The sequence below is a fragment of the Lepidochelys kempii genome, chromosome 7 (genome assembly GCF_965140265.1).
Source record: "Lepidochelys kempii isolate rLepKem1 chromosome 7, rLepKem1.hap2, whole genome shotgun sequence".
NCBI lineage: Eukaryota > Metazoa > Chordata > Testudines > Cheloniidae > Lepidochelys > Lepidochelys kempii.
The window spans coordinates 72,859,234-72,879,545 of record NC_133262.1 but is presented as its reverse complement, the minus strand read 5'-3'; the positions used below and the strand labels follow the sequence as shown (position 1 = coordinate 72,879,545).

At 40.1% G+C, this 20,312-nt stretch overlaps 1 protein-coding gene across 1 annotated transcript in view; it reads right to left on the bottom strand.

Annotated features, from left to right (window-relative positions):
• Window positions 1-6,378: 6,378 nt before the first annotated feature.
• The window catches only part of GLUD1 (glutamate dehydrogenase 1), a 59,112-nt gene continuing 45,178 nt past the window's right edge, over window positions 6,379-20,312 (bottom strand). The window contains exons 7-13 of the mRNA XM_073353343.1: window positions 17,968-18,105; window positions 13,097-13,234; window positions 12,874-12,954; window positions 11,641-11,764; window positions 10,107-10,198; window positions 8,505-8,567; window positions 6,379-7,820 (exon numbers count right to left, since the gene is read on the bottom strand). Of these exons, the coding sequence (XP_073209444.1) occupies window positions 7,701-7,820; window positions 8,505-8,567; window positions 10,107-10,198; window positions 11,641-11,764; window positions 12,874-12,954; window positions 13,097-13,234; window positions 17,968-18,105 (756 nt within the window). The 3' untranslated portion in view covers window positions 6,379-7,700. The remainder of the gene's footprint in view (window positions 7,821-8,504; window positions 8,568-10,106; window positions 10,199-11,640; window positions 11,765-12,873; window positions 12,955-13,096; window positions 13,235-17,967; window positions 18,106-20,312) is intronic.

The window sequence follows — 20,312 nt, the reverse complement described above, 5'->3', positions numbered from 1 at the left end:
AGACTGAAATCCAGGACCTCTACGCTGGCATTCTCAGAAATGCTTCCAGTTCCACGCACAGGGCCAGGTAAGCAGGCAGAGCTTCAGAGTCTCAATGCAAGGATGAGACGATGGTGTAGGGAGGAGGGGTTTAGATTTATTAGGAACTGGGAAACTTTTGGGATAGGGGGAGCCTATATAGGAAGGGTGGGCTCCACCTAAACCAAAGTGGATCCTGACTGCTGGCACTTAACATTAAAAAGGTTGCAGAGCAGTTTTTAAACAAAGATAGGGGAAAGCCGATTGCTGCAGAGATGCACATGGATCGGACAGTGACTTCTTTTAGAGTCTATTGATAGAGATTCTCTAGGTTTTAGTCAGGAGGAGGGGATGGAAGAGGATAAAGTATGGGCCAGATCAGATGAGAAACATTCACATAAAGAATCTGACACATCAGAAAAGGGCAGACAAATAAACAGTGACAAGTTTTTAAAGTGCTTGTACACAAAAGCTAAAGTCTAAATAATAAGATGGGTGAACTAGAGTGACTTTTGTTAAAGGAGGATATTGATATAATAGGCATCACAGAAACCTGGTGGAGCAAGGACAATCAATGGGACACAATCATTCCAGGGTTCAAAATATATCGGAGGACAGAACAGGTCGGGCGGGGGGTACTTATAAGTGAAAGAAAATGTAGAATCAAATGAAATAATCTTAAATGAATCTACATGTTCCATAGAATCTCTATGGATAGTAATTCCATGCTCTAATAAGAATATAACAGTAGGGATCTATTATCGACCACCTGACCAGGACAGTGATAGTGACGATGAAATGCTAAGGAAGATTAAGATTAGAGAGGCTATCAAAATAAAAAAACTCAATAACAGTGGGGGATTTCAATTATCCCCATATTGACTGGGTACATGTCACCTCAGGATGAAATGCAAAGACAAAATTTCTCGATACTTTAAATGACTGCTTCTTGGAGCAGCTGGTACAGGAACCCACAAGGAGAGAGGCAACTCTCGATCTAGTCCTGAGTGGAGCGCAGGATCTGGTCCAAGAGGTAACTATAACAGGACAGCTTGGAAATAGTGACCATAATATAATAACATTTAACATTCCTGTGGTGGGAAGAACACCTCAACAGCCCAACACTGTGGCATTTAATTTCAGAAAGGGGAACTATGCAAAAATGAAGAGGTTAGTTAAACAGAAATTAAAAAGGTACAGTGACCACAGTGAAATTCCTGCAAGCTGCATGGACACTTTTCAAAGATACCATAATAGAGGCTCAACTTAAATGTATACCCCAAATTAAAAAAACAGTAAAAGAACTAAAAAAGAGCCACCATGGCTTAACAACCATGTAAAAGAAGCCGTGAGAGATAAAAAGGCATCTTTTAAAAAGTGGAAGTCTGATCCTAGTGAGGTAAATAGAAAGGAGCATAAACACTGCCAAATTAAATGTAAAAATTTAATAAGAAAAGCCAAAAAAGAGTATGAAGAACAATTAGCCAAAAACTCAAAAGGTAATAAAATGTTTAAATACATCAGAAGCAGGAAGCCTGCTAAACAACCAGTGGGGCCTTTGGATGATCGAGATACAAAAGGAGCACTTAAAGACGATGAAGTCATCGCAGAGAAACTAAATGAATTCTTTGCTTTAGTCTTCACAGCTGAGGATGTTAGGGAGATTCCCAAACCTGAGCTGTCTTTTGTAGGTGACAAATCTGAGGAATTGTCACAAATTGAAGTGTCACTAGAGGAGCTTTTGGAATTAATTGAGAAACTTAACAGAAACTTAACCAGATGGCATTCACCCAAGAGTTCTCAAAGAACTCAAATGTGAAATTGTGGAACTATTAACTATGGTTTGTAACCTGTCCTTTAAATCACTGTACCCAATGACGGGGAGATAGATAGCTAATGTAATGCCAATATTTAAGAAGGGCTCTAGAGGTGATCCTGGCAATTACAGACCAGTAAGTCTAACATCAGTAGCGGGCAAATTAGTTGAAACAATAGTAAAGAATAAAATTGTCAGACACGTAGAAGAACCTAAATTGTTGCGCAAAAGTCAACATGGTTTCTGTAAAGGGAGATCATGTCTTACTAATCTATTGGAGTTCTCTGAGGGGGTCAACAAACATGTGGACAAGGGGAATCCAGTGGACATAGTGTACTTAGATTTCCAGAAAGCCTTTGACAAGGTCCCTCACCAAAGGCTCTTACATAAATTAAGTTGTCATGGGATATGAGGGAAGATACTTTCATGGATTGAGAACTGGTTAAAAGACAGGGAACAAAGGGTAGGAATAAATGGTAAATTTTCAGAATGGAGAGGGGTAACTAGTGGTGTTCCCCAAGGGTCAGTCCTAGGACCAATCCTATTCAACTTACTCATAAATGATCTGGAGAAAGGGGTAAACAATGAGGTTGCAAAGTTTGCAGATGATACTAAACTGCTCAAGATAGTTAAGACCAAAGCAGACTGTGAAGAACTTTAAAAAAAATAATAACCCCAACTATACATACAATATGCTAGGGGCTAATTTAGCTACAACTAATCAGGAGAAGGATCTTGGCATCATCAGGGATAATTCTCTGAAGATGTCCACGCAGTGTGCAGCAGCAATCAAAAAGACCAACAGGATGTTAGGAATCATTAAAGAAAGGGATAGAGAATAAGACAGAGAATATTTTATTGCCCTTATATAAATCCATGGTATGCCCACATCTTGAATACTGTGTACAGATGCAATCCCCTCATCTCAAAAAAGATATACTGGCATTAGAAAAGGTTCAGAAAAGGGCAACTAAAATGATTAGCAGTTTGGAACGGGTCCCATATGAGGAGAGATTAAAGAGGCTAGGACTTTTCAGCTTGGAAAAGAGGAGACTAAGGGGGGATATGATAGAGGTATATAAAATCATGAGTGGTATGGAGAAAGTGAATAAGGAAAAGTTATTTACTTGTTCCCATAATATAAGAACTAGGGGCCACCAAATGAAATTAATGGGTAGCAGATTTAAAACAAATAAAAGGAAGTTCTTCACTCAGCGCACAGTCAACCTGTGGAACTCCTTGTTCTTTGGTAAGCTTCTTACAGCTACTCACCCTGTAGGAAGGCAGTATCAGTTTCAATGAGTAGCATTAGATAGCTTTCTGTAATTCAAGGAGAAGCTAGGTATTTGCCTAAAGCACATGACATTGTAGCCTATTAGTCTAATAAATCTGAATTTGTTATGCAGGTAATAGCTGTAGAAGATAGTTTTGATTAGATAATACTTCAGGTTAAGCCCTATGCATGAAGGATGTCTTTATACTGTACCTAGGAAAAGGCCCAATTCTACTGTGCTCTACTGTAGCAGGGCTTTTTTGTGTATGTAATATTAAGGGGCTGAGTACTGGCAGCCTCACATCTACATTGCAGCCTCAACCCCAGTCTGCACTGGTAGCCAAATTATAGTCTGACACTGGTGCCCTCAGGCTACTTCCCAGAAGACAGGTGTCCAACATTACAAATATTACTCATTATAGGCTCAGGATATAGGGCAAGAATTGAAAAAGCATGAAGAATGTGGTCCCAGCAGGATAAAATAGATTCCTCACAAAGATGTGCTTCTTACATGTGTCATAACTTGGGGCATATTTGGTGCGGAGTTCAAGTAGAATTTCAAGCTGCGGGGTTGTCATTCCAGGGTCTTTTACAAGGATATTTCAACGGGTCACGCTGCCTTTTGAATGGCTGGTCATTTAAAAATGCTGGAATGTTACAAGATCAAGGTTTAAAAATCCCTCTACAGCCCTAGCTGCAAGACATCTTCCAGCAGGTATTATTGCAAGTCACTATTTGTTTGGCTCTGGGATTGACTGCTCTGTCTGTGTGCAAGAAGAGGAACAGTGGCTACCTTAGTCACCACTACCTCAACATGCTCTTATATGTTTAACTGCTTCTCCCTAATGCCTCATCTTCAAACACAGTCTACACATTTGACACAATGTAGCAGAGTCTTTCTTTCTGAAGCACTCAGTGATGTTGGCTAGGTATATCAGTCTGAACAGAGTTCATATAACTGTTAAATTTATATTTAAATAACCAATCACTGCCATGGTGGAACTGAGATTAGGCGTGACCTGTGGAAGACAAAACATCCTATATGTAGAGTGCAAGTGGCTGACAGCAACTCAGGGAAATTTTAGGAAGAGACTGCGTCTCAGTACAGCTTACTGCCTAGCTTCCAATGCATGTTACCTTCAAGAGCATGGACAATGCCATGAACAGCCTGGTTATATATGATTTTCCAAAACAAGAGGCTAGGTGTGAGTTCAGCAACAGCGGATAGTGGCAGGAGTTCAAAACCCAGCCAGTCTATGCCCTGCTGCTGACACCACCCTTGGGCTGAACTGTTCCTGATCTAATTAAGCTGGAAAGAATGATGGGTGCCTGAGCAACTGACAAGTCTGCCAGAGGCAGTCAGAACTCACTGTTGCTCAGAACAGTACAGCTGAATGACTTGCCTATTACCCTGGAGCAAGAAATACTCTTGGGTTAGACCCAAGTATACCTGTAAATCCATACAGCTACACAAGAGTGTGCCCAACTGCTCTGACTGCATAACGTCACAGGAGTCTTCCTCTCAAGCTGTTTATTTCCCGTAAGTTTTTTGTAAGCCAACTAGACTAGTTTAAAAACAAACCTATATTCTTAAATTGATAGCCAGTCTGTTCTTCTCTACATTTATCATAATTCAGGGTATGCGTACCACAAAAAAGCTTCTTTGCCACAGATATCAGTCAAAATATAATTTCAGCATATCTTACAATTTTATGTAAGCCTCCAACTCAAATGCTATTATTAATCATAGTACATAATCCATCTGTTAAATATGCATCAAGTTGGCTACAACTGAACCCAACTGGTCTAATTTCAGGGCTAGATCCTTGGGTCCAATCAAGCTATACTCAATGCAAGCCCTGAGAAGAGGGGACAGAGATGGCATAGTGCTATTATTCCACTCACCCAATAGCTGGGGATTGCTGGAATATGAGGTACTCTGAGCAAGACCCTAGGAGCAGATGGTATAGAACCAAAAGCAGCAGCTTTTGCCATCCAGGGACTCCTTTATGTGAGACAAATTCCCAACTGGCAGCTAAGGCCTTGTCTACACACAGGAATAGCTCAGAATAGCTATTCCACAGTAACTCCTTGTGTGGACAATTATTCCGCACTCAGAGTAACTTTGGGTGGTTTAGCTTAATCCACTTTGGAAGTGGAGTAGTGCAGAATCACTATTGTTTTAAATTCACTCCTATCTTATTTTGCAGTAGCTGCCCTGTATGGACAAGCCCGATGCCAGATTTCCATTACCTTTGTGCATGGCTCCAACAGTGCAAGAGCACATGACCCAGGCTCTGGCTCTATCTTCAAAAGCAGCAGTGCCAGGGTATAACAAAGACAAGGAAGATATTAGTAATTTGCCCCAGGAAAGCACTAAGGAATTTTAAGCACAAGTACCCGAATCTCCTTACTGTTCCTTTTTTACATTATCTAGGCCATAAAAGATTCTGAATCCACTACAATTAGAACTGATAAGGTTTCAAAAAGTGACACCCACCCCCTTTCAATGTAACTGATAAGACTAAGGTTACTATTATTGATGTTGCAAACTTGTTGAGAGATTGATGCCACTTAAAATTTGTAAGGAGTAGATGACCTTAGACAAGGTCTTATTTTAGCACTTCATGGAGATTTACATAAAAAGCTATATTGAAAAGTAACCTCCCAGAAGTTCATTTTTGTTCTCTAGCTTTTGGATCTAGACTTGAGACATCAATACAGACTTACCTAACTTTTACTTTAGGTCTCTAAATAAATAAATAAATAAATAAATGCTCTGAGCACTTCTTCAACAATCCAGTATCAATAAGCTATGCCGGCATGTGCATTATTTAGCTACTACTGCACTTCTTCGACAGCTGAAAACTCTATTCTGGCTTTCGGCCTCACCACACATGAAGGGGTAAGACACTAAGTGCCTCACCATGTTGTAGTTTATTGCTTCATATTTCTTCTATGAAGAAGGAGAATGCTAATTTCTTCTCAGAACTCTAGAAGACATGGAAAACAAAAGGCTGAGATGATTAACAAAGTTTCAAAAGTTATGTTGGGTAAATAAGTAATTTGTTTGGGGGTGGAGGTGAGGAAAGGTATAAAAATATTTTTATTTGTCCTGGGAATCAGAATGACTAGGGACTTACCACTAGTGATGAGTTGAATAAATGTGGAATTGTGTGACATTTCAGAGATTTCACTGTTTAGCAACCGCTACACGACAAAGCTATTACCATGTAAAGTGATTGTTGAAAACAGTAATACACCAGTATAGTAGGTTTGGAAAGGTCAACTTTTTAATAACTGCTTTTCTCACCCTGTTATGTCACGCAGTTACAAAGTACTTAGAAAAAACATGAGTTCCGCAGAGGGATTAGGTTTGGTTGTTTTTTAAAAAAATTCTTATTCATTACATAAATAACATCTGGCACTTCAATGGGACTCCACTGGACTAAGGCCTTGACAAAAACTCAAAAAGCTATGTTTGATCTAATACTATATCAAGGTCCATTTTGTTACAATTGAATATGTTCAGAATATGCAAGCTTTCCCAATAAAGAAAAAAAAAAATAGAAAGTCAATGTGTGTTAAGACATTGCATAAGGTCTACAGCAGCAGTCTAGCTCCTTTGTAGTTAGCCCAACAGTTTCAGGGTTAGACTCCACTTCTAATTGTTCATTGAGGCAACTTAATGTTCAGAAAAAAGCCTCTAGAAATAAGATGACTGAAAAGAATTAACGTTAAAAAAAGTTAGGGTTTGCTGGACTACATATATATATGATTATACACATCAACTTCAGATAATCTTAAAAAAACCTATAATTGAGTGGTTATGTAGAGCGACTTGATTAAAACATAACCAGATATATGTTTGCTGGATATTTGTACACAATGATACTGTTTCACCTTATAAAAATTCTAGCTCCTGTCACCTCTCTAATGTATCTCATAATGCTTGAGTCAAGTTCAGGTTCAATTAGTGATTAAAGGCAGTCCTATAGAAGACACACAGTTTATAAAAGAGAAAAAACATTGCCTAAAAAAACCCCAGGCCTGGAGTTCTGCAACAAGAAGAAGTTAGAGAGTTCTATCAAAGTTACTCCCTGCAGGAGGCCCATTCTGCCTTGGACAATGCCACAGCATTGATCATACAAGGCCTTACTGAAAGTGCCAAAGCCAAAATTACATCATTAAACAAAAGTGCATGAAGTAATAGGATGAACTAACTGCTCATCTAGTACAGTATGTTATGAAATTTGATAGGTTGCCCACGTAACATGACTGTTTATCCATTCAAGAAGTGTACCTTTTTATTTTAAAGGTGAAATACCCAGAATGGCCCCCACAAGTGCAGATGAACTGGTTATCTTTAGATACATATTTGTATTCAATACCTAATCCATGGATTTTTCTTTATTATTTTTAAAAAATATATATATATATTTGGACTGTAACTAATTCAGAATAGTACCCACTATAATGTCAGAGGAAAGAGGAATTTTGTGGTTACATATAAACTTGCGATAAGCTTCCCAAGAAGAGGGTACACAATGGCAGGAAAAGTAAGGGTATCAATAAGGATAGGTAATGACCCGTTTATGTAAAGGTCAAACCAGCCTCATTGTACACCTTGAAGACTTTCTCAATTGCATTGACGTAGGCAGCTGTTCTCAGGTCCAGACCCAGGTTGTACTTCATGGCAGTGCGCATGATTTGCTGAAGAGAAATGAAAGAAGGAAGTTTTTTATGATTGCTTGAAAAGCCTTTCCATGTACACTGTTTTCAAGGAATTTCAGAGAGGGGCTAAGGCTCAGTACAGAGGGATCCTAGTATTCAGATTACAGCCCAGCATCCATAAGGCTTAAGTCTTTCCTAGATTTCCATGGTGCCACTTCTAATCATCAAAGACTCTATCCCCTCCATGTTTGTAAAATCTTCACAAAAGCCATGGAGTATCCAGTGGACTTCATGCCCCCTTCTGCAGTATTTTCCATTGGAGGGACAGTATGGTCTACATATATGTGGTGATATTAAATATAGCTTTGAAAATATTTTTGCCCCAAGAGATTTCTATAACATAAAAAGATAAATGATGGGGCTCTCCAATGGGTAAACTTTTTATCAAAAAATATGCTTGCTAAATCCACACAAGTTGACTTTAACTTTGTTTTCAGTTTCTGGATGGCCTACAACATCCAATTAAAGGTATCCACACAAACATCTATTCAGAGGAGCGTTATATGTGCAGTGACTACTACTATTGTCAATAGCGGTCTTCTATTTTAAGTGCAAGGAAATAGTGCTGTCCATTGATATCACTACATGCTGACTTAGTTTGCTTTTGTGACGGTTATGTTTATGTCCCCTTGCTACAACTCTGCATGTTAATGCAATACTTACTCTGGCGGAACGCTCCATGGTGTAAGCCAATCCAGAGTGGACGATGTCTTTCTCAGATGCACCCTGAAAGGGAATGAATGCAATCCGGGTTCAATAGGACATGAATAAATATGCAATATTATTGACTCTCTCTTAGTACATCAGACTAACACGCTGGGTTCCGATAATTAGTCAGCCTGCTTTCACGGTAGATTTCTTCAAATTTTTAATATATTTTTTTTAATACCTGGTGAAAGGAGACTAATATGTGAACACTGCTAATTCAGTGGGTGATCTTACAGACAGTAAGCCCTAGCATATGGTATGTGAAATGTTTAGAGGTTCAATAAAAAGGGAAGATAGACTCTGGATATCAAGCCCGCAGCGAATAAAATGCCCAGTAGTGGCACTCTGACTTTAATGTTTCTACAGAGAACTACAATTTCTTACTTTTACATTTATAAATTCAATGAAGATATATTCTGGAATAAGGAAGATTCTTTTTACAAAACACTTCTAGGATAAAATGTTGCTCTACTGAATGAGTTGGTCAGGACTTATGCAAGAATGAACAAGCTATTTGGTCCCGGTTTCTCAATACATTTCTTATGCAGAATACAGGAATACTTAAAAAATCCTGAAGTGAGATGACTAACACAAACCTCAATCTTCAATATTTTTATTCCTAGGGCAGCCACAAGACTGGTAAATTAGGACTGGATCTCATTCTAAGAGAATTTCTGTTTGAGATACAGCATATATGATCTTGACGCAACAGTTACAGTCTGAAGATCTACGGCCTGTGTTGTGAAAGTGTTCAGAACACATCACCCCACTGGTCCCTTCCGGCCTTAAACTCTATGAAATCAGTGTACTAGGCTTCTGACTCAGTCTAACATGTGACCTTTCATGAATATTTAGCTCACTATTGAGAAACTCTCTGCCTCTGAAGTACCTATTTGCAATTCCTCTTCCTTTCAAAATGATATAAAACAGTAACAAATTAATTGTCTATTGCCCCCCCTCAAAAATCTTTTAACTATATTTTCATATAGTTATGTATGTGTACGAAAGGAAGAGTGTTTTTTAGAATACTGGAGTTGGTGATCACTTCATATAAACAAGCAACAATTCTGAGTAACGTTTTTGGAACATATCATCTGAAGAAGAAGAGGTAGGCACATGAGAAACATGTTCAGTAAATCAACCTATGTATATAGTGTTACTGTAGAAGAGACTAAATACAGTTTAGATTTTGTAACTCTGCAAAAGGAGGCAGGTTTTTGCACTCTAAACAGTGAGTGGTATTACAAAGCAACCGTCTGATTAACAATGTAAGACCAAATGACTTGTATGTACACACTAAATTTCAGCTTTAGAAGAACTTTAGAGCTAAAAATGTTCTGTGGAGTCAGGTGCAAGATACCAACTGGACATAGCTAGCCTGCTTGCCATACTACTGGGCATTTCAGATCATCCTATTCGATCATGTAACTAACCACACATTAATGCCTTATGGCAAAAACATATGCCCAACAGAAAAATAATGGATTTTATTTACAATTATAATACCAGAATACAACTGGAGTAACAAAGATTAAAAGCATCACAGCAGCTACTTACTGATATCCTATCCTGGAATTCTGCTGTAGGCACAACTGGAATAGTTCCACCATGTTTCCCAAACTTTCTTTCCAAGCTTTCCTGGACAGACACTGGAAAGGGAAGGAAAACAAGGCAAGTTAAATTTCAGCAGCAAGAGAATAACTTTCCAGTGAGAGTATTTTTAAAGAGTTTCAGCACTCATTACTTCAACCAATAGCATAAACTGAGCTGTGCTAGGTAACCTTTTAAAGAACTGCAACAAAATTTGAGTCCGATTACTTTGATATACAAAGGCTTCAAATTAGAAACCTCAAGGTCCCAAGTACTCTCTTTGCTGCAAGACAATTTGGAAGACTGGGATGGCTAAGTAGAGATGGAGGTGGAAGAGCTGCAGCCTAAACTCAACCAGCTAATAGGTCACCATCTCAGTCCTCTATAAATGACCGCCTGAAGAGTATAGACCAATACTTCTAATGTAGAAACTTCAGGCATGGAGTTTCAGAGAGTAAAGTGAACAACCATTTCTCCTTTTTAGCTTATATTTAAGAAGGACAGCACTAACTAACAATAAAGCTTAAGAAGTTTTAAAAGCTTTCTAAGTTCCAAAGGAATTTAAAATGTCTGCACATAAGACACTATCTCTTATGCAAGTTTTTGCATTTATATTGGTTTTTGCATTTATATAACCTAACCATGTTTCAGATAAATGCAATTTTAAGGCATTGTTCTAAATGCTAGGAAGGACCCTCTACTACTTGAGCAATGCCAGAGCAGATGGGGTACACTATGTGAAGAGGCTATGTTTAAAAAAGATTCCTTATCTAAATTTTGTCAACTCCATTAAGTTCTGAGAAACTAAGGCATTTGTTACTGCTATTTCGTTTTGCGATGAAGTGTTATTTAAACCTGGTGACAAGTCTTACAGTTCTTCTACTCCATGAAGCTTATTTTTTTCATAAAATCAGCATTCTGGTCAGGAAATGGGAAGCCCAAACAATGGCCTCCAAGTCAGGAGCCAAGAGGGCCAGAAGCCACATTTCAAGAATAGCCATATCAATTACACTATTGCACTTCACAGAAATCCTACTGTGCTGTATACCTGCTCAGTGTCATAATGCAGGGATCTTCAAAGCTGTAATTTGTTGATTATATTGCCAAATACACAGTTGAAGGTTTTTGGATTTTGTTTTTACACTGAAGAGAGCTATATTTTCTTTCATAAGGGATTTGAATTAGTATTTGTAAGGCATTTTGACAATATCAAAAGCTAAGTATCACTTCATGAAGACACTGTTAGTTTTCTACAATGTTTTCCTACGTATTACTCAATACATTAGTTAATCTTCACACTAGGTACATTTGTAAGCTTTCCCACATACACTAGGAGCAGATTTAAAGAGAAGTCAAATTTAGAACATCTCTGTATTTGATTTCTTCCATGTTTGGCATAGAAATGTCAAATGTAACCTTGGTTAACTACGTAGTTGGTTAGAGTTCCTTTCTAGTTCAATTTATTTGTTGAAGAGCAAATAAAAGTAGAAGTAAGGCTTACTCAACAAGTGGTAGTTTGAATCCCTTTCGTATTTAAAAGTCAAGCGGCCATAGCTGACGTGGTTCAGGTTTTTCAGCCACTCAAAATAAGACACAGTTACACCACCAGCATTTAAATAGAGATCCTGCACGGAAACAACATTAACAGAAAGCTTTCTGAATGATAAACCTATAAGACACGACAACTTAGTTGTATTTTTAGAAGGCAAATTAAAATGCAAAAACATGAAAATCCTGTTTAAACATCACAGGCAGCACAGAGAATAATTCAGTCATTAATTCCCCTCAGGAGAGCACTGAAGTGATCAGGATTACAAGTTTTATTAATTTAAAAATGTATGAATTTAAAAAGCCTCAAATACAACTACACATGATTAACTGTTATTTTCCCCTCTCTCCACCTGTAAGTTTTTGGCAAGAAAATAAAAAAGCATGCATTAGAGTAGCCAAATGAGCAAGATTTAAAATAAATCACTTGGCAGCAACACCACTTTCTTTAGAGATAGCATTCCCCTTCCCCAAAACGGACCTTGCTGTCCTAGATAAGGTTTCTTTCAAGTAATCAGTGCAGCATGCAACCTTTTGTTATGGCTATACATTCCAGATTCATCTGTAGCACAAAGCTCTATCAAAACACCCATGTTCAGGTTTATTTCTAGAGCGCAGAAGACAATGGCCAAACTTTTCCCTACTTGGCTGCCTAACTTTAGGTACCCAGATAGGCAGCTCTGAGTTTCAAAAACCCTCCCACTGACTTCAATAAAAGTTAGACATCCAAGTATGAAAAATTCAGCCACTGCATTTAGACTCTCCCTCCCTACTCCACTCACTGGACTGGGCAGTTAACGAAGTGTCAATTCCCAGAAAGGAAAACCAAGGTTTTAGGGATTTGTGTCAGTCTTTGATAGGAATAACTGTAAATTGTTTTTCTTTTGAAAATGTCGCTCCCATGCAATAGATGAATTTAAGTAAGTGAACATGGCTGCAATGAGAGATCTGGGATTTGAGGATAGTTACCTCACAAGTCTTGAGTGAAGTTAGAACACCAATTTTCAAGGTAAGAGGCACAGAAGGGAGGGCATTGTAGGAATGGTTTTCATAGGAAAATTATTCTGAACACGTAAGTGATTCTTAAAGAATATTAATTCTAAGGTTGATCCTGTGATCAGGAGAAAGAATGCATTTGCAGACAGACCCAGTCTACTTTCCATTAGTGTTGGCAAAATAATCTTACAGGAATGACCATGATATTCCGCTCCAAAAAGATTTTATCGGCCTCTGGGGTTGTAGGTCCATTGGCACCTTCAGCAATAATCTAGGGAAAGAACCATGACACAATAATTATTGACACACAGAGGCATATATTTATATTCACACCAATAGCTGGAGTAAATATGGAGAAAGACATTTGCCATACTGTTTCTTGTTTTAATATTTAGTTTAACTCTTCTTCTTACTTTTGCTTTGACCCTGTGAGCATTGGATTTAGTCAACTGTTTCTCACTGGCAGCAGGGATGAGAATGTCACAGTCTGATTCCAAGATGTTGCCATCATATGGTTGTGCCTTGGGGAAGCCGACAATTGTCCCATGTTGCTGTTTGAGGGGAAGAGAAGTGTGACTATCGGTTATTTTCAGCATCACTATTGCACAACATAATCGTCACTTACTCTTTTATATTAAAATGGGAAAGACCATTGCTTTGACAGCCATGCATCCTTCTTTGAAGAATGTCTTTGCATGTGTCTGTACAACACTTTCCACAGCATGTCTACTGCACTACGTTTTTAAAACTAACACAAATGCCCTCCTTCCCCTCCTACAGCTACTACTACCGCAAGTACCATAAAAAAATCCAAATACCATCAAATTTTCAATTAAACCTTAAATACTTCTAAACAGACACTGTACCATTCTATTAGGTTTGTATAAGCACTTTACTCCATTCGAGACAGGTGAAACACTTCATTTACTTGCACTTTAGAGAAACAGAATGTAAGTTTACCATACTAGAAGAGTGAGAAAAAAGGGGTCTGCTTCCTTGCTTGTTCCCCAATCTTGAATTAAAAACAATGTCAATTCAAACACCTACTAATCCATCTCAGTAAGTAAAAGAGATAGAAGGAACAGCATGTTCAAAAAGACAGTATAAAATGTGATTGCCATTCCTATTTACATGGGCAGCCAAGGATCATCCCACTAAGGCTGTTGGATAAAAAGTTGAGACTTAATACAGTTCACATTAAAATTAAATCCAGATCAGCCAGTGTCAATTAATTTTAATGCCTGAAATACATTCATATTGGTTAGATTCTACAATCTGTTTACAGTGCATCTGTGGGATAAGAATGAAAATTAAGAGTATGCTCACCCTAACCTCAAAAATACACTCTAAAAACAGAGGTGAATCTCATGCAGCATCTATGGAAGATCCTTACATATATTTTCAAAATATCAGTCTAGATCAGGGGTCGGCAACCTTTCAGAAGTGGTGTGCCAAGTCTTCATTTATTCACTCTAATTTAAGGTTTCACGTGCTGGTAATACATTTTAACGTTTTTAGAAGGTCTCTAAGTCTATATATTATATAACTAAACTACTGTTGTATGTAAAGTAAACAAGGTTTTTAAAATGTTTAAGAAGCTTCATTTAAAATTAAATTAAAATGTAGATCTTATCAGTTTAGTGCAGTGGCTCTTAACCTGGGGTGCGAGACGCCCTTTCTGGGGGTGCGAGACGCCCTTTCTGGGGGTGCGAGACGCCCTTTCTGGGGGTGCGAGACGCCCTTTCTGGGGGTGCGAGACGCCCTTTCTGGGGGTGCGAGACATGCAAGATTTTTTTAAGAAGGTAGATCATCAAAAACAAATTAAGCACAGGCACACAAGTACAACTACACCTCTACCCCGATATAACGTGAATTTGGATATAATGCAGTAAAGCAGCGCTCTGGGGAGCGGGGCTGCTTTACCACGTTATATCCGACTTCATGTTACTGCAAGTGGTTCCTCTGCGCCCGCCCTCCCCCACCCCCCCGAGCATGCTGCAGCTCCGCAGCAAGCCTGGGAGGGGGGAGAAGCGGAGCTGTGGCATGTTCATGGGAAGCGGCGGAGCGGAGGTGAGCTGGGGCGGGGGGCGCCCACAGCAAGTAAGGGGGGGGCCATGCAGAGGAATCACTCCCTGCCCCAGCTCACCTCCGCTCCGCCTCTGCCTCCTTCCCTGAGCGTGCTGCTGCCACTCTGCTTCTCCCCCCTCCCTCGCTTCCAGGCTTCCCGCGCCAAACAGCTGATTGGCGTGATAAGCGTGGAAGGGAGGGAGAAGCGGAGCAGTGGTGGTGCATTCAGGGGAGGAGGCAGAGGCGGAGCAGAGGTGAACTGGGGCGGGGAGCGGTTCCTTTCCCTACCCAGATATAACGCGGTCTCACCTATAAGACAGTAAGATTTTTTTGGTTCCCAAAGACCACGTTATATTGGTGTAGAGATAGATGTACTTTGTTTCATCAAATCTATGTATTTATTAATATTATACATTTTTAACCATTACTGTAATATACTAAGTTTTTAAGCTAGTTGTAGTGTAATTTTTGATAAGGGCTAGGCCAGGAGCAGAGCCCTGGGCTGGCTGCAGGTACTCCTCGACCCCAGTTAGCGGGGGGGCTGGGAAGCTGGAACCCCAGACCAGCAGCGATGTGAGCGGGGCCGGCGGCTAGTATCCCAGGCTGGCAGCAGGCTGAGCTGGGTGATGGACAGAACCCCAGACCAGCAGCGATGTGAGCGGGGCCGGCGGCTAGTACCCCAGGCTGGCAGCAGGCTGAGCTGGGTGATGGACAGAACCCCAGACCAGCAGCGATGTGAGCGGGGCCGGCGGCTAGTACCCCAGGCTGGCAGCAGGCTGAGCTGGGTGATGGACAGAACCCCAGACCAGCAGGGATGTGAGCGGGGCCGGCGGCTAGTATCCCAGGCTGGCAGCAGGCTGAGCTGGGTGATGGACAGAACCCCAGACCAGCAGCGATGTGAGCGGGGCCGGCGGCTAGTACCCCAGGCTGGCAGCAGGCTGAGCTGGGTGATGGACAGAACCCCAGACCAGCAGGGATGTGAGCGGGGCCGGCGGCTAGTATCCCAGGCTGGCAGCAGGCTGAGCTGGGTGATGGACAGAACCCCAGACCAGCAGTGACTCACCTGCTTCCGGTCTGGAGTTCTGCCTGCTCCTGCCAGCTGGGGTCCCGGCCGCCGGCCCCGCTCAGCCCACTGCCGGCCGGGGGTTCTGTTCATTCAGGCCATCAGCAGGCTTAGCGGGGCCAGCAGCCAGGACCCCGGCTGGCAGCAGCATGCCAGTAAAAATCGGCTCACGTGCCGCCTTTGGCACGCATGCCGCAGGTTGCCGACCCCTGGTCTAGATTTTAAGTATATCAGAACATCTACAAATAATCACTACTGCTGCAGTACACAAATTACTATTTTATATTAAGATAGAAAAGGCACTTTCATTTTAAGCACTACATCTCTTGTCTCTAATATACACCTAGGGGAATTCTGCACCACTATGCACACCCAGAATTCATGCCCTCTGCAGATTTTTTTTCCTCCACAGAAAATAGATTCTGTCAGGGAGGTGCTGCAATTACAACTTTGCCCACCAGAGCCTGCTGTGGTGCTAGAAGAGAGGGAAGCAGGCTCAGGGCCAGAGCAGCCAGCTGCAGAGAGGGGGCAGTGGCTACCTTCCTCACAGTGCCCTGTCTGTGAGGCCAGGTGAAGAGACACTCGATATTAAGGGGGTGGGGGGGGGACGACAAAACGGGACACATTGGCTGCTTGGGAGGTCATAGATTGGGGCTCAGAAGGGCTAGTGGGAGGGATAGACTGGGGCGGGAGCACAGGAGCTAGTGGGAGGACACCAATGAGCCAAGTGCTGAATGGGAGTGGGGGTGAAGGGACAAGGGCAGATGTGCCTGACTGAATGGGAGAGACTAGGGGTCAGCCAGGGTCTGCATGGGGGAGGCTCCACAACTCCCTAACAACCCCTCTTCCCCAACAAAAATACCTGTTCTATACTTCTCCCCACCACACCCAACACCTCTCCAGGTTCACTCCCAGTCTCCTTCCCAGCAATTACTTCCCTCTCCCTCAGCTCCTTCACTACCCCTCACTCCCACAAGCCTTTGTACTGCTTCTGAGGGGTGCAGAAAATACATTTCTGTATTATAGTTTGAATGAATTATTACTCAAAGTTCTGTATTAATATGCCTAGCAAGGAATCTATTTGTCAAAAAATATTTCCTGAATCTTTTTAGTCATCTGTATTGTTAGACATGCTTGCTAAAAGGTATTTTGAAATAAGCGACCAAAATAATTGAAATTGGCTTATTTATATTGTGTAATTTTGGCAAATAAAATATGCTGACTTTTGCAGCATTTTAAAATATTGTGCAGAAATTTTTTTTTTTTGGATGCAAAATTCCCCAAGAGTACTAATACGACTAATCAAGAGCTCTTCCTGGGAGCACGATAAAAGCCTAAAGCAAATGGTTAAATGCTAAGGATCCTAGTCTATTAAAAAAAAAAAAAATGTAAGGAGTTTAGTTAAACATGAAGTAATATTTTATGCCTAAATGGACAGTGCCCCTTTAAATGTCTACTCAACATTGCTATATTTGGAAGCTAGCAAGTTAAAGCCACAATTTACAAGACCATATTCAGTTTCCTCAAAATGAACTTCATCTCTTTTCTTGAGCATGGAAGTTGCTCAAAAAACTTCTATCTGTCCATATAACAGATGGCACAGAGGCTGCAGCTATGCAAGCTCGCCCGTAGTACTACACTAGGAAGTCTAAATGAGAAGTTCTCATCCTTTTCCAAACCAGGACCCTTTCCTTCCCACCTTCTGCAATCTAGCTGGGACACTGCTGCTATTTAGCAACATGGGGGGGAGGAGGGAGATTGTGACACCCCCCCCCCCCCACACACACATTAAGAATTATCTAAACCAGGGTAATTTAGTCTGTTTGGATGCAATCCTTTGCCTTTTTGCAGAGACTCCGATCCGCAACTGTGCCTATCTGGGTGGCAATGGGCAATGTAGGGAAATGAACAGACTAGCACCACTCAGGCTATCAAAGCCATGAAACCAATTATTATTAATCAATTTGGTCTGCATTCAAGCTAGTGAAAATGATATACTAAAAACACAGTTGCCAATCCTGAACATAGTCTGATGAGCAATTTATAGAGCACTGCTGATCATAATTTGCAAATATTCCGCACGATTAACACCAGCCTCTAGTCATCTCCAGTATTTTCAGAGTTTACACACGGAGCAATATGTAAGTCTCATACCAATTTGTAATCTTCTAGTTCTTTTGGGTCAATCCCATCAGGATTCCAGATATTACCATCAATCTCTCCAATACCAACACATTTAGCACCAAAACGATGAAGGTATCTCATAGAATGCAAGCCCACATTACCGAATCCCTGTAAATAAAAATGGGGAGAATAGAAGGAAGAGCAGTTAAATCATGTGAAATGAGCCCACAAGTCTTAAAACATTTGATCCTTATAAGCATATATCTGCTTTTCACCTTTTTGTGTCATATGTTGGCATGGATATGGGATGGGGACATATTTGTGTACATTAACCACATTGGCCTGATGTTCTAGAGAGAGAATTACTGTTATAATGTACTTTGCAAGATTAGTGACAGAACTTACACATCATTCCAATATTTTTCTTCTAAAAAGTAGCATGCAAGTTTCCACTGAGATTCATTCAAGCTGCATATACTTGCAAAGATGCTACCAGTTACGTGATATGAAGAAGGTATTTATTTTGTGAGAGAAAAACTAGCCAAGATGAAGCCCTCTCCTATTCCTAAATTCTGCTTTTCCATGTTTTTTTTTTTTGCTTCCAGTTCCTGAACTATGTAGCAGAGTGCTCGTGGTAATTTTGGGGATCATAAAATTTCAAAGACTAAAACTTCAGTTGAAATTTGTCATAAGTTACTTTTAATTTTTACTGTATTAATGTACTTGTAAGTTTTCTTGAGGCTAGATGAACAGCTTTAAAGCTATTAATGTAGTCAATGTAATGTTTCATAACTACATTTGCCTTAATCACATATTTTCTGAATGTGCACATAACTGAATGTTGTATAGAATTCTGTGGACTTTGAAATGACAATTCCAGAATTTGCTTTACACTTGTGTTCCTCTGGTCACTATAGATATGGGATGCCTGCAAAATTTAAAGCCTCTAAGAGTGGCTCAAGTTCATTTTATTTATTAAAATACAACTGAATTATTTTCTCATGTTGACTCTTTAATGGAGCCCTGTTCTTCTGATAATCCATTTTATTGTCTCTAAAGCAGTCTTCCACAAAAACTATCGTTTTAAAGGATATGATCTTCTACTCTGCACTTCAATAGTAGCCTCTATCCATACATCAGACTGCTTTACAAATGTAAATTAAACCTTAGCTCCCTGGGATGTTATGCTGGTTTCTATATTTTACAGGTACGGAAGCAGGGATTAAGTGGCTTGCCCACGGTCACCCAGGAAGCCTTTGGCAGAGCTGGAAAAAAGATTAACTACAGGGAAGAGTGAATATGAAACTCCTCAATTTATTACTTTCAAAGTATTTTGCACAGTTCCCCTTTTACATTAGAAGCAAGCTTTGATACAAGAATTAAGTTCTATTTATGTATGGAGTTTATCTTCAGTGCTGTGTCCTCATTTTTTCTTGATTAGTCTTCAGCTGTTTTGCCAAGTTTTCAGTTTGCTTGTTCAGTTTTAGACTCTTATATTTAGGCGCTGCCAATATGTGAATTCCAAAGAGCGGGGATGTTGATGTGCTATTGTGTTTCTACATAGGGTACAGGATGTTTGTCTCAGGTCACTGGTTAACTGGCACAGGACAGTAGGTTGCAATTAGGTGATGTTGTGGATTCATTACTAAAAATGTAGCAATCAGTCCTCTGCCATTTCTAACACTAGCCACATTGATATGAGAACAGTTCCAAATAAAGCATTCTAGACCATCATCCAGATTCCACATTTAATTTAATAGCTCACTAATTATGTATTTATCCAACCTGATAAACAGGACAAATTTCAAAAAACCTTTGAAAGGATATAATTATGCATGTTAAGTAGTATTAGAAATCCATTTCTCAGTGTAGTCTCTTTCTTCTCACCCAATATTCATGTCCTAAAACATGTAGCAGCATAGTTTGAATTAAGGGTCTTTTGAGGTCTCACAAAAGCCAAAATAATTCAGAACTAAAATTGAAAATCTAGGTCATTATGTTGTCCTAAATACATCTCATAATACCACAGATCAGATCATATTCAAATTTTTCTGAGCTCTGCATTTTTTTCTTTAGGATCCAAAAATAAGGTAACTAAAGGGCTCGTGTTTCCATTATATGGAAGTAATTACAGAATATAATTTTGCAAAAAGTGGGGTTACATTACACATGAAATGTGTAATATCCCTTAGTTTAAAATCTCCAAGAACTTGGAAAAGTTGTCTAGAGCTGTAAGAGTATGTCTCCATAGCAAAGAAAAACCTGCAGCTGGCCCGTGCCAACTGACTCGAGCTCATGGGGCTCAGGTTGTGAGGCACTATCATTGCCTTGTAGACTTCCAGGCTCAGGCTGGAGCCCTAGCTTTGGGAACCTCC